General features: G+C 38.6%; 1 protein-coding gene across 1 annotated transcript in view; it reads left to right on the top strand.

The window, feature by feature from the left end:
- The first annotated feature begins 1,178 nt into the window (after positions 1-1,178).
- RAD9B (RAD9 checkpoint clamp component B) overlaps positions 1,179-13,416 on the top strand; it is a 30,311-nt gene continuing 18,073 nt past the window's right edge. The window contains exons 1-4 of the mRNA XM_004429980.3: positions 1,179-1,328; positions 1,541-1,655; positions 8,558-8,657; positions 11,494-11,600. Coding sequence (XP_004430037.3) covers positions 1,278-1,328; positions 1,541-1,655; positions 8,558-8,657; positions 11,494-11,600 — 373 coding nt within the window. The 5' untranslated portion in view covers positions 1,179-1,277. The remainder of the gene's footprint in view (positions 1,329-1,540; positions 1,656-8,557; positions 8,658-11,493; positions 11,601-13,416) is intronic.

The raw sequence follows: 13,416 nt of genomic DNA, 5'->3' as shown, positions 1-13,416 counted from the left end.
AAATTGGCTTGCTACAGTAGCTCCATGCAACAATGCAAACATCCAGAAAAGAACTGTGTTGCATTTTATCACTTCACACACTCCTTCTTTGAATTTATTGAGCGCTTATTGTGTGTCTGGCATTTTGCCAAGGGTATTACATTTCTTAAACCAATGCAGCATTAGTCTATAAAACACTGTTTTTTATGAATTTATCTTGAGTCCCATGAATGCTGAAGTGGTCCTATGATTTGTTTTTATTGTTTGAGAGAGAGAATGTAAGCAGCACCTTTCTTTTTCTCCGTAGTATTTGGGAAAGCAATCCAAGCTCTGTCACGAGTTAGTGATGAGCTGTGGCTAGACCCGTCTGAAAAAGGTGTAAGTAAGACAGTTAACTAATAGACCATCTAGTAAGGCAAAAGAGGGTGTTTAAAAATCCCAGTCCAGTTTGAATGTTAACTAGGAAATTCAGAAATTGTAATTATTGCTTTCACTGTTCATCCTTATTTTACATATCTGAATACATTTAGAGCGTAGTAAACTCAAAGATCATGCAGACAAACACAATTGATTTAAACCAGAAGTCACAGACTGGTGGTCAAGAGGCTAGATACAGCTTACAGAAGTGTTTTGTGGGGCCTGCACTGTATTTTTTTAAAAATTGAAATAATTTACTAACACTTAAAAATTGGGAGAGTCCACATAAAAATCTGAATCTCTGGAAAACTCAGAAGATCTGACAGTTTGGGGCCTGCATCCCCAAGTGGACGTGGGTGGCTGACGCTGACTAACAGTTTTTCCCCTCAGACAAGGCAAGAGATCGCCATTTTGCGGCAATCCTTTTACTCCCTATTATATTACTTTCTGCCACTTTGTGCATTAAAGTTAAGGCCCCTGTAGGCATTTACAATTTTACAATTTCAACATGAAAGATTTTAGATATAATACCTGTATGTATTCCAGATAGATATGTACACATATATGTATATATACACAAATTCAATACACTGTATAATGCAGTCCATATAATATAAATATTATAATTCATGTGTATAATGTAGTCCATATAATGCAGTTAACATCTCATAGCCTTATTTGAACACATTTAATTGTGATGTTAAACATAATAGAATTTTTTCAATTAATCATTTAAGAGGAGTTGATGTTTTTCCTAAATAGCTATTATTTTATTTTTCCAGCTTGCTTTAAGATCTGTGAATTCTTGTCGGTCAGCATATGGATGTGTCCTCTTCTCTCCTGTCTTCTTTCAACATTATCAGTGGTCAACTTCAGTGAAAATGAATGATAGTGACACAATATCGAATTTAAATTGCAAATTGGGTATGAAGGTAAATATAAGTGGCCCTGTTTTTCTCTTGTATTGTAGAAATATTCATTATATAGGACATAACATTTATTCTGTACTTCATACTTGGTTTAAATGGCATGCAGGACAAGTCTATTTATTTATGAATATACATACTCTTCTTTTGTTAGTTTTATTAACTAATCAAAAAGCCATATTAAGTATGTGCTGTTCTATAATGTATTTGTGTTACAGTCAATTCTGCCCATCTTTAAATGTCTGAATTCCCTCGAAAGAAATGTAGAGAACTGCAAAATATTCACCAGATCTGATAACTGCAAAGTAGTTATTCAATTCTTCTGCAGACATGGTAGGTATAATTAAAACTAGTTTAAAGTATCGTGTGTTTTTTGTTAATATTTTTCGTGTTGAGAATATTCAAACTTCATGTCAAGACTTCACATTGCATTATTGCTAAGAATTTGTATAGTTTTGTGGTAAGGTGGTTGTAAGTACTTGAAAAGTCTCTGTAGAAGTATTGTGAGATGGGTGGTATTAATTATTTCTATTTTTGATTTGTCAGTGGCGCAAGCTTTGTCTACATAGAAACCAATTTTTTTAATGTCCATTTGAATTCAGACAATTGGTTGTTCTAAAATTAACTGGCTGCTTGATAATATTCTGTAAGAGTGCCTTGGTAGCAGCTTTCCTTGTTAAGAACAGAAAAGAATAATGTCTGCCTGCGTTGAAAGTCCTCTAGGAGGCAGACAGTATTATATCTGGGGCTGAAAGACGTGTGGTAACTGGCCTGAGGTCACAGAACTAGTAAGTCGCAGAGTCTGGATTTGAATCCAGCCCCACAATAGTAGGAGCCCAAACCTTCATTCATTCTCTCTGCTACACCAAGCTGTGAAACAGATTTCCTGCCTCCCAGCCTTGCTTGGTACATATTCAAATGTTGCTCTCGTAGGATTCTTACATGCTTAAATATGTACAGCATGGTGAGTAAGAGCATGCACTCTGGAGACCACAAGGTCTGGGGTGGAATCCTGCTCTGCCCCTTCCTTGCTAAGACCTTGGGTAAATTATTTTACATCTCTGTGGCTCAGTTTCCCAATATGTAAAATGGGGATAATATTAGTCCCAGCCTCCTAGGGTTTTTGTGAGGATTCAATGAGTTATAGGAGTTATAGTTCTAAAGTATTTAAAAGACTGCCCGGCACATTCTCTAAGTGTTAGCTCAGTTATATTTGTTATGATTGCTGCTATTTTATTTGAAGTTAGCAGGTTGAATTGTATGCTTTAAAAAATCTTATACTTGTGATATTGGTCTAAATCTTTTTTTGTAGTGGAATGATCTTCTGGAAGGTTATCTTAGTGTTAGAATTTCTCTTATATGTCTTAATTTTGTCTTACGTTTATCTTAATATTTTTATTTCAGCTCATATTTATATTCTAGTCCTTAATTTTTTTCCCTGCAAAAAGCAATGATTTAACATTATTTTTTACCTTCTTGGAACTTTAGTTCAAGTAATAGCAGAATCATGTAAAGAGCATGATTAAAAGCACAGCAAACCTTGACGTCACACAGATTTGGGTGTGGATTCTTCTTTACTTCTTATTAGCTTTGTCACAGAACATCAGCCCTCTGAACCTTCATTTTCTTTTCTGTAAAATGGGGATAATCTTACCTACCCTCATGTTCTAGGGTTGTTGTAAGTATGAGTTATTTACTTTACATAAGTAAAACACATAGCATGGTGCCTGACACAGAGGGAGCACTAACTAGTCGGTGACTGCTATTATTACAATTATCCTCATCCCTTATTTCCGGCTAGATTTTGAACAACCAACTTTTCAGTTTCTTAAGTATCTTTCAAGTGGCTTGATTAGAGTAATGTCCAATATATATTTGTGATTGGTTGATTTTTAATAGCTTTTGTAGGGAAGTTGTATGAGTTAGGATGCTTTAAGTTGCAAGTAACAGAGGAAAAATAACCAGAAAATCCAGTGCAAACTGACTTAAACAATAAGGAGGAATACTGGCTCATGTAAACGAAAAGTTCAAAATTAAGTCACAGGCGTGGTTCAATCCAGGCTGCAGCAGCTGTTGCCTCTTTTCTTTCTTCTTTTTAAAATTCTCTCAGCTCTGCTTTTCTCCATGTGAGTTATCCTAAGGCCAGCTTCTCTTATAAACTTTTAATAATAAGGTGACTTCCAGCAGCAGCTGGGACTACATGCTTGCTCCTTCATATCCAGGGGAGTGAGAGCCTTACCTCATACATCCGTTAAACAAAAGTGCTTGACTTTGCTCTGATTGGACCAACCTAAACTAATCCTGGGGGCCAGGGGAATTCCATTCGCTGTCTTGGCTCATTGCCGTATCTGGACCAAAGTCAATTGCAGGAGGATAAGATCACGTCAATTAGTTTATACCAATGAGGGGCCACCAGCGATGCTGGAAGTAGAGTCAGTCCCACCCAAACCTCATGGTTGCCATGCGATGGGGAAGGGATGGCTCAGGAACGAAGGGAGAAGCAGGGAATAAATGCTGCTACAGTACTTGGGATAAATAGTTATACTTTCCCAAACTGTATGCAGCAAATTATGCTTGCAATTTTACATTTATAATCTGGTGGGGAAACATTGTTCAAATTTAGTTAAGAAAATCACCTGGGCAGAGAGATCCAGTAAGCTGCTAGAAATACATATTTGGTATTTGGGAAGAAATTAAGGGTAGTGAAGTAAATTTGGCTGTCTTCATTGATAAAAAACAATGGCAAAAACAAGAGCTACTAAAAAGGACTAACTTCTCTGAATGTAACCATAAATGGTTTCCATAATGGTGATTTCTTAGATTATTTAGCATCTGCTAGTAGAAAAAAAGGATGACGTATATCATCAAGAACCAAGATTCATCTGAAATATGTATCTGCCTATTAGTAATTCCACCAATTCTCCATACTCTTTTTGCACTGGCCCCAAAGTTGCTAAAAATGAGTCAGTGAATTATCCCTGAAGAATACACTCTGATACAAACCACCTGCTAGGGACCAGGCCCCGTGGTGTAGCAGTTAAGTGCGTGTGTTCCGCTGCTGGCAGCCTGGGTTTGGATCCCGGGCGCCCACTAACACACTGCTTGTCAGGCCATGCTGTGGCAGTGTCCCATATAAAGTGGAGGAAGATCGGCCCGGATGTTAGCTCAGGGCCAGTCTTCCCTCAGCAAAAAGAGGAGGATTGGCATAGGTGTTAGCTCAGGGCTGATCTTCTGCGCGCGCATGTGCACACACACACTAAATAAATAAATAAATAAATATTAAAAAACAAAACAAAAAAAAACAAACCACCTGCTAATAAGTTCTGTCCTGGCTCAAGGAGACAGGTCTCCAACAGAGAGGGACTTCCCTAAAGAGAGGTGTGCTGGGCTATTGAGTGAAAATAAAACTCTGAATCTTACATGTGTATTTAACGAAGTGACATCAAGAGGGCAGGATTCCCACTTCAAGGTTTTAAGTTTTTGTAAAAGGATGTTCTACAGATGTGCTAATGACTTTAAACTCACTTAACAGTGAACCTAAAGGGACTTGGGAATATGTGAATAACTCATAAGATTTTTGAAGTATCATTAGCCTCTGAAATTCCAAACTCCGCAAATGTAACATCTCCAAAATAATGGTTATTCCTTAGCTGTACGTTTTCAGGTTTGAAAGAGTTCTCTGGACCCACTGAGGGAGGTTGCAAATTGAGCTTATGAAGTGGCGAGCAGAATTCTATCATAGCATCAGGCATCCCATGGCGGGGAGCAGGTGGTATAATGCACTGCTACTCAAAGTGGTCCATGGACCGGCTGCTAGGCCCCAAACTGTTTGTTACTGGTCTGTGAGAAGATAAGGAGCTTATGCCAGAATTTAAGTCAACCACATTACTAAGTGTTCTTTTTTTTTGAGGAAGATAGGCTCTGTGCTAACATCTGTTGCCAATCTTCCTCTTTTTATTTTTTCTTTTTTCTCCCCAAAGCCCCAATACCTAGTTGTGTATCATAGTTGCAGAGTTGTAGCTCTTCTATATGGGATGCCGCCTCGGCATGGCTTGATGAGCGGTGAGTAGGTCCGCGTCCAGGATCCACACCAGTGAGCCTCGGGCCTCTGAAGCGGAATGCATGAACTCAACCGCTACGCCACTACTGGGCCGGCCCCTAAGCGTTCTCTTCAGTTCAGCTGTTTTGTTTTTCTTTTTCTTTTCCGTCTTTCTTGTTTTTTTTTAATAGTAAGACTTTCTCAATGAAAGAAGTAAATTCTGGTCAAAATTCCTTATCTCATTATAGGCCAGTACTTTGTGCAGCACTAGATAAAGTTTATAAATGACACAGGGAGAAAGCAGGACTTCTAAATTTTTGTCCTATTTTCATCCTGTCAAGGAAAATTATTATTAAACTGGAAGACTAGAAAAAGCACAGTGAAGAGGTACATGAAACCAAGTTACTTTAAAACGGGTACAATGGATGTTCTTTGGGCAAGAGATTCCAAGGGAAGAAAGGTGAAGAAGAAAGGCTTTTTCTGGGGAGTGGCATCACGTCTGGGGGAGTTTCCAGTAGGCAGAAATGGGAAGGCATTCTACGATAAGGGAGCAGTGTGATCAAGGGTATAGGTTGAAAGTGTTTAGTGTGTGTTGATAAGGAAAAAGGGGAAGGAAGCAAGTGGCAAGAAAAGGAGCATCAGGTATGACAAAGAAATAAGACATTTCTCAACTTGGACGTCCTCGACAATGCCAATATTCACCTGAGTCTAATATTTGTTATAGAGGCATGATTGTGCTTTTATACGAGTTGGCTATTTCTGAAGAATACCTAATTGAAACTGGTAACAGCAGTTGCCTCTGTGGAGGGTTCTGGGGTGGCAGGAGTCAGGAGTGGAGGATGACTTACTTTTCACTGTCTATTCTTTGGTATCTTTTGAATTTTATACCATGGGCATCTATTACGTGTCACTCCAAAAGTAACTTGAAAATATATTTTTTAAATAAGTAAGGAGCTGGCCCGGTGGCGCAAGCGGTTGAGTGCACGCGCTCTGCTGCGGCGGCCCGGGGGTCATGGGTTCGGATTCTGGGCGCGCACCGACGCACCGCTTGTTAAACCATGCTGTGGCGGCATCCCATATAAAGTGGAGGAAGATGGGCACGGATGTTAGCCCAGGGCCAGTCTTGCTCAGCAAAAAAAGAGGAGGATTGGCAGATGTTAGCACAGGGCTGATCTCCTCACAAAAAATAAATAAATAAGTAAATAAGTAAGTAAAATATGTCAACTTTTGAGCTTTGTGTCTTCCCAAAATAGCAGCTGCAGTAATCCATTTAAAATAGGTCAGATTATGTCATTCCAGTGCTCAAAACTCTCAAAAACCTCTCCATTTTACCCAGGGTAAACAGTGGCTTGTAGGCCCTCCATGATTGGGAAGCCCTGGCGTGCTTCCCCCTCCTCCTGTGCCCCTGCTGCTTCTGCCGGCAGGCTCCTTCTCCAGAGAGCACAAGCCTTGCTTTTTCACCTCCTGCGAGGCTTTGCTCAAGTGGCATCTTTTCCATGAGGTCTTCCTTGACCTTCCTATTTAAAATTGCTGCCCACCACCACTGGCACTCCCCAGCCCTTTCTCTGCTTTCCTTAGTTCCTGTGGCACTTATCACTATGTGACATACCAATTGTTTTACTTATTTATTTTCTTATTGTCTGTTTCCCTTCACTAGAATGTAAGCTCTGTGAGGACAGAGATTTTTGTCTGATTTGTTCTTTGGTAGTTCACAGCTCCTAAAATAGTCCCTGTGTGGTAGATTACAAAAAAGTGCTCATAAATTATTTGCAGCCCCTCCCTTCAAAAGCTGGAGTCTGTTTCCCCACTTTGAATCTTAGCTGGCCTGGACTTGCTTTGCTATCAGTAGAATACGCCAGAAGTGATATTGTGTGCGTTCCAAGCCTAGGCCTTGAGAGGCCTGTCAGCTTCCACTGTTACACTAAGAACTCTTCTATTAGCATGAGGACAAGCGCAGCACAGTGTAGACCGCTGGAAGATTAGAGACCGTGTGGTGAGAGGCCTCAGCCATCCCAGATGTCGCAGTTGTCCCAGATGGGAAAGTGAGGCCATCCAAGATGATCCAGCCACAGCTAAGCCAGCCTAAACCAGAAGAACCACTCAGCCAAATTATGAGAAATAACAAATGTTATTTTGAGCCACTAAATTTTGGAGTGGTTTATTATCCAGCAAAAGCTAACTGATACAGCCTTGTACGTAGTAGGTACTCAGTGAGTATTTATGAAATTAATAAATGTTGCTGTTGTTATTAGTTCACTAAAAAAATAAGTTGAGAAATATTGTTTTTAGTGAGCCGTTTTGATTCCCACTGCAACATTATTATGCTGTAGAAAGTTATAGCGCACCTGGATTTTATTACATGGGCTCTATATTCAAACTTAGGTTCAGATTCTAGCTATACTTGTTAAAACAGCATAGCCTTGAAAAGTCATTTAGCCTCACTGAGCTATAGTTTCCTCTTCTGAGATTAAGTACCTACCCCGTAGGGATACTATGAGGCTCAGAGGTAATGTATGCAAAATGCATACTGCAGTTCCTGGCACATAGGGCCATAGCCATTATTGCCACACGCTCCTCTCCTCCTCCTCTCAGAGGAAAAGAATTCACAGACCAGATGTCCAGTACTGAAAGAGAATTATAGATATATGATCTGTCGTGGGTAATCGCTATTTTACACACAATTCAAGAAATTACCTGTATTTCAAAAGAATGTGGGAACTTTACTGGCTGATAGGTCAGAGGGTATGACATGTTGCATGGTGTCCACTAGGGAGCGATAAACACATTCATTAAGGAATAGTGCTCTCTAAGCTGTGTGTACCTGCCAGATAGTAAATATTACTTTAATTAAATTATTATTATTATTATTTTGTGAGGAAGATAAGCCCTGGGCTAACATCCAGTGCCAATCCTCCTCTTTTTGCTGAGAAAGACTCGCCCTGGGCTAACATCCATGCCGATCTTCCTCCACTTTATGTGGGAGGCTGCCACCGCATGGCCTGATAAGCGGTGTGTCGGCGCGCGCCCAGGATCTGAAGCTGGGCCACCAGCAGAGGAGCGCGCCCACTTAACTGCTACACCACTGGGGCGGGCCCCTAATTTTATTATTTTAACTTAGCCATGAAACTTACAGACTTTCTATAAGCTGTTAATTTTGCACTTAAAATTATTAACAGGTTGCTTTATTCTTTTTAAGGTATTAAAAGGACTCATAATGTGTGTTTTCAAGAGAGTCAGCCTTTGCAAGTTATTTTTGAAAAGAGTATGTGTTCTAATATACTAATGATTCAGCCAAGGTAATGAGTCCTCTATTGTTTATTTTCCTTTTTCTGAATATAGTGTGGTGACAGAGTAAAGAATTAATGCCCTAGATCTTTTAAATCAGTTACATTTTTTTTAAAAGCTAACGCTGGACTTGGAGAAATCACCTTACAAGATCAAGAGGAGACCTTGAGAAAGATAATAGTAGATAATAACTGCCGAATGGTGGCAATAATAATTTAGTGGCCAAGAAAGTTATAAAAATATCCCATCATGGCTTTCTACATCAAGTGAGATCAAGAGAAAAATATTATCTAATAATACTTTGCATTTATATGGTGCCTTCTGTCTGAGCCTTAAAACGCAAGGGATGAGGAAATTTTAACATTTTTGATGTGAAATGATTTTATCCCTAAGTGCAAATTTTTCTCTAGAGAACGAGTGAGGCATATTTGTCAGTGAGGTGCACTGAATTTCTCAGTTAAGATTTAGCGTTAAACATTAATGACTTTCTGAGCCAAAAGATATTTTATTCTTATTGTTTTTTAAATTACAAAAGTAATACATGCTCCTTGATATACATCTAAAATTTATAGAAGAGTACAAAGATAAAAACAAAAGTCTTTCTCCTCTACCTTCCCCCTGTATCCCACTTGGCGGGGGTAGCATCTATTAACAATTTGGTGTATATCCTTCTAGATTTTCTATTTATAACCAATCTCTGTGTAACTCTCCCTCTCCCTGTAGTTATGGCTATCTCTTTCTTTCTCTCTCTTTCACCCTCTCTCTCTCTCAAATTTATATCACATGCTAGATACATACTTATACATAGTTTTTTCAGAGAAAATGTCCTACTGTTCTTATTGTTTGGCAACTTGCTTTTTTTAGTTTCTATGTCAGTTCACTTATATCAATATTATTCTTTTTAATTATTGCATAATTTTTCATTGTATAACTGAAGTAGAATTTACTTACCAGTACCCTATTAGTGAAAAAGTAGGTTGTTTCCAACTTTTTGCTATCACAAACAATGCTGCTAGTAGTACATAGGGTGATGTATTAGTTATTTATTTCTGTAGAGCAAATTTCCCCAAAACTTAGAGCTTTAAAAATCCAGACGTTTATTACTTCATAGTAATAAGTACAGCTTACCTGGGTGCATCAGGCTCCAGGTCTTTCATGAGGTTGAAGTCAAGCTGTCAGCCAGGGCTGTGGGCTCATCTGAAGGCTGGACTTGGGAGGATTCACTGCCAAGCTCGCTGACATGGCTGCTGGGAAGCTTCAGAAGATTGACTTCCAGGCTCACTCATGTGGTTGCTGGTAGGCCTCAGTTCCTCACCGTCCAGGCGTCTCTGTAGGCTGCCTCATAGTCCTCACAACCTGGCGGCTAGTCATCAGAGAGAGGAAACTCCCAATATGGAAGCCATAGTCTTTTTATAACCTAATCTCAGAATTGACATTTTATCATGTCTGCCATTTTCTCTTGTTAGAAGTGAATGTGTAAGTCCATCCCACACTCGAAGGGAGGGGATTATATAAGGGCATGAATACCAGGAGGTGGGGATCATTGGGGGCCATCTTATTGGTTGCCTAACACTGATCGAGTCCCAGAAATGAAATTGCTGGGTCAAAAGGCTTACACAAATTTTGAATTTGCATACACATTGACTACCAAATTGCTATCTGAAAAGTTTGTACCAATTTAGATTCCCACCAAAGGTGTAGGAGAATCCTTCCAAGTAAAGGATATGATCAATCTTTAAAATTTTTGCCAATCTGATAGGTAGAAAATGGTATTATTAGATGTTCTTTATCATTGTGTTTATTTTAGTACTAGGGAGTTTGAGCATCTCTTCATATGTTTATTAGCAATTTGTATTTTTGTTCCTTTTTGAATTGCACATTCATGTCGTTTTTTGTATCAGGTTATTTGATATCTTGTACAACACTTCCCCCTTAACACTGGAAAAGTTCGCAGATGAATTTCCTAGGTGTTCCTGACACTTTGGCATCAAGAAACAGTGCTGCGCTAATATCTAGCATCAGTTTAACACCAACATTACATAAATTCTAAGAATCTCATTTTTGTCTAACAATGCCTCAATTTCAAAAGTAGCCCAGCACTTACAATGCGATAATAAAAAGATAAATAGCCTAACTAAAAAATGGGCAACAGATTTGAATAGACATTTTTCCAAAGAAGATATACGAATGGCCGAGAAGCATGTGAAAAGATGCTCAACATCATTAGTCGTCAGGGAAATACAAATCAAACAACTTCAATTCTGTGAATTGTGTAGTGTATGAATTATATCTCAATAAAGTGTTTCTAACAAGGGAGCTCAGGATGAAAGGGCATTTCGGATGTCAGGACAACCTTGAAAGTAATAGGTAATAATCTAGGACAAGTAACAAAGGGAAAGAGAATGTAGGCAGTGGACTGCTTGTAAAGCTCTGCCCCTCACCTGGGTCTCCAGCATAGTTCACCCGGGTTCTATTTGAACAGCTCCTTTTTCTACTATCTCCTGTATGAGTATGAACCCAGGCCATTTTAAAAAATATACGTTGGATATGTAAAAATATAGAATTAATGACATTTTATTCTAGTGTTTGGTTTATCCTGCAGCTTTCACATATTTTACTAAGAATATGTTTTACTATCCTCTTTGCCTTCAAATGAAGTGACGATTTTAAAATATGCTAAAAATATAGCAGTTCATGTAGAAGAAAGAAGATAGGTCTTTTGGGTAAATTTTTCTAAATCTAGGCCAGCTAACCTATTTATTTCCAGATTAAAGATTTGAGTCCCATTTAGTAAGATTATTTTGTTCTGTTTGTTTTCAAATAATAAATTTTTTTCATTATTTATAGAGTGCTTGCTGAGGCAGTTTTTCTTTTTACATCGAATCAAGAGGAAGTTACTCTTGCCGTTACTCCACAGAATGTTTGCATTAAGAGCTCTAATGAGGAATCAGTGGGTAAGGATTATGTCTGTCATGGCGTTAGATGGAATATTACTTCCTAGCTTTCTTGGTTACTAACTATACAGTAAATATTAGTGGCATAATATTTTTTCTTGTCTGAAAAACAGTAGATATTGAAAGATCATTAAAATTTTTAAGAGATCCAGGAAGTTTAACACAATCAGTAATTAAAATACTTGGCTTTGAGATTCAGGTTTTTTTAAAATTAGGAGAGGCCTGGCCCTGTGGCTTAGTGGTTAAGTGCTCGCGCTCCGCTACTGGTGGCCCGGGTTCGGATCCCGGGCGCGCACCGATGCACCGCGTTTCTGGCCATGCTGAGGCCGTGTCCCACATACAGCAACTAGAAGGATGTGCAACTATGACATACAACTATCTACTGGGGCTTTGGGGGGACAAAAAAGGAGGGGGATTGGCAATAGATGTTAGCTCAGAGCCGGTCTTCCTCAGCAAAAAGAGCAGGATTAGCATGGATGTTAGCTCAGGGCTGATCTTCCTCACAAAAAAAAATAAAAATAAAAATAAATAAAATTAGGAGAATGGTTACTGAGAAAAATATATTTTCAGTTAAGATTTTAAGGTGTATTTCTCTTCCTTTATCATCCTTTGTGTTTAGCACTTGTTGTTTAGCACAATTTAGAGAAAAATGAAGAGGCCAGCAATCCACTTGAGCTTTGACTACATAAGAAGAAAAATAACTTTGAATTAGAAATGTAAGACATTCCAGATGGCAAATACATAGAGCAGAAAGGGTGAATACTTCTTAAGTCACTTCTTCCAAGAGTTATCTGGGTGGAATGGAGAAACTAAGCCATGATTAAATCAGGAGTGGTGGTATCAAGAAAATTTACTAGAGTCTTTTTGGCACAAGCAGTTTGAGATTCTTTGACCTTAGATAATTTTTTGGGTCATAATAGTAAAGAAAGAATACAGAGGAAAGAACTGTATTATTTTAAAGTGAAAAACCAGTAGAACCGGGGCTTAAGTTGGGTCAGACAACTTTTTTAGTGTTTAGTTTGTGCCAGGTTCTATTCTAAATGGTTTACATTTCTGGATTCATTTGATCTTCGTAACAACTTTATGATGTAGGTACTATTATTATCCCCATTTTCCATATGAAGAAATTGAAGCAAAGAGAAACTAAGTGACATGCCTGGTGTCACGCAGTTCGTAAGTGGTGGATTATGATCTGAATACACGCAGTCGGCCTCCAGGGCTCTGGCTCGTTACCACCGCGCTATTACTGCTTCTCTCAAGTCTCATCTGGCATTTGTTTTTGGCATTCAGGAGTGCGTGATCTGGAAAATATATGCTTGGCTAGTGAGGGGTCTGTTTTATATTCCATAATGCCATCTCTGAATAAAGGTGGCCATTTAGTAACCAGGAGACACTGTCCCTAGTGGGCAGTTTCCTAATGAGTAGTTATAGTTATGGTTGACTGGAGACCCAGTTGTTTAATTTTATTATGGAACTTACTCTATGCTAGTACACTACAGGTGAGCTTTCTTGTTTGAGATGAATATATTTGTAAGATATTGTTCAGTCCTTGAAAAATACATATACCATTTATCCTCTGTTCTTACACTTACATAATTCATGTTCGTTGAAGGAAATTAAACACAAAAAAAGCACTAATGAAAAAAAATCACCTGAAATCCCACTATCCAGAGACAGTCACTTTTAATAGTTTGGTACATCTCCTTCTATACTTCAGATCTAACAACTGGAGATTGGTTGAGTGAAGGTAATGAAATACTATGAAGCTATTAAAAGTAATGTTAGGTGTGTGTATATATACATTCCTTTCTCTCTG

This window comes from Ceratotherium simum, chromosome 35 (genome assembly GCF_057802395.1).
Source record: "Ceratotherium simum simum isolate JZ-2026a chromosome 35, ASM5780239v1, whole genome shotgun sequence".
Lineage (NCBI taxonomy): Eukaryota > Metazoa > Chordata > Mammalia > Perissodactyla > Rhinocerotidae > Ceratotherium > Ceratotherium simum.
This window is presented reverse-complemented; position numbering and strand designations above follow the sequence as displayed.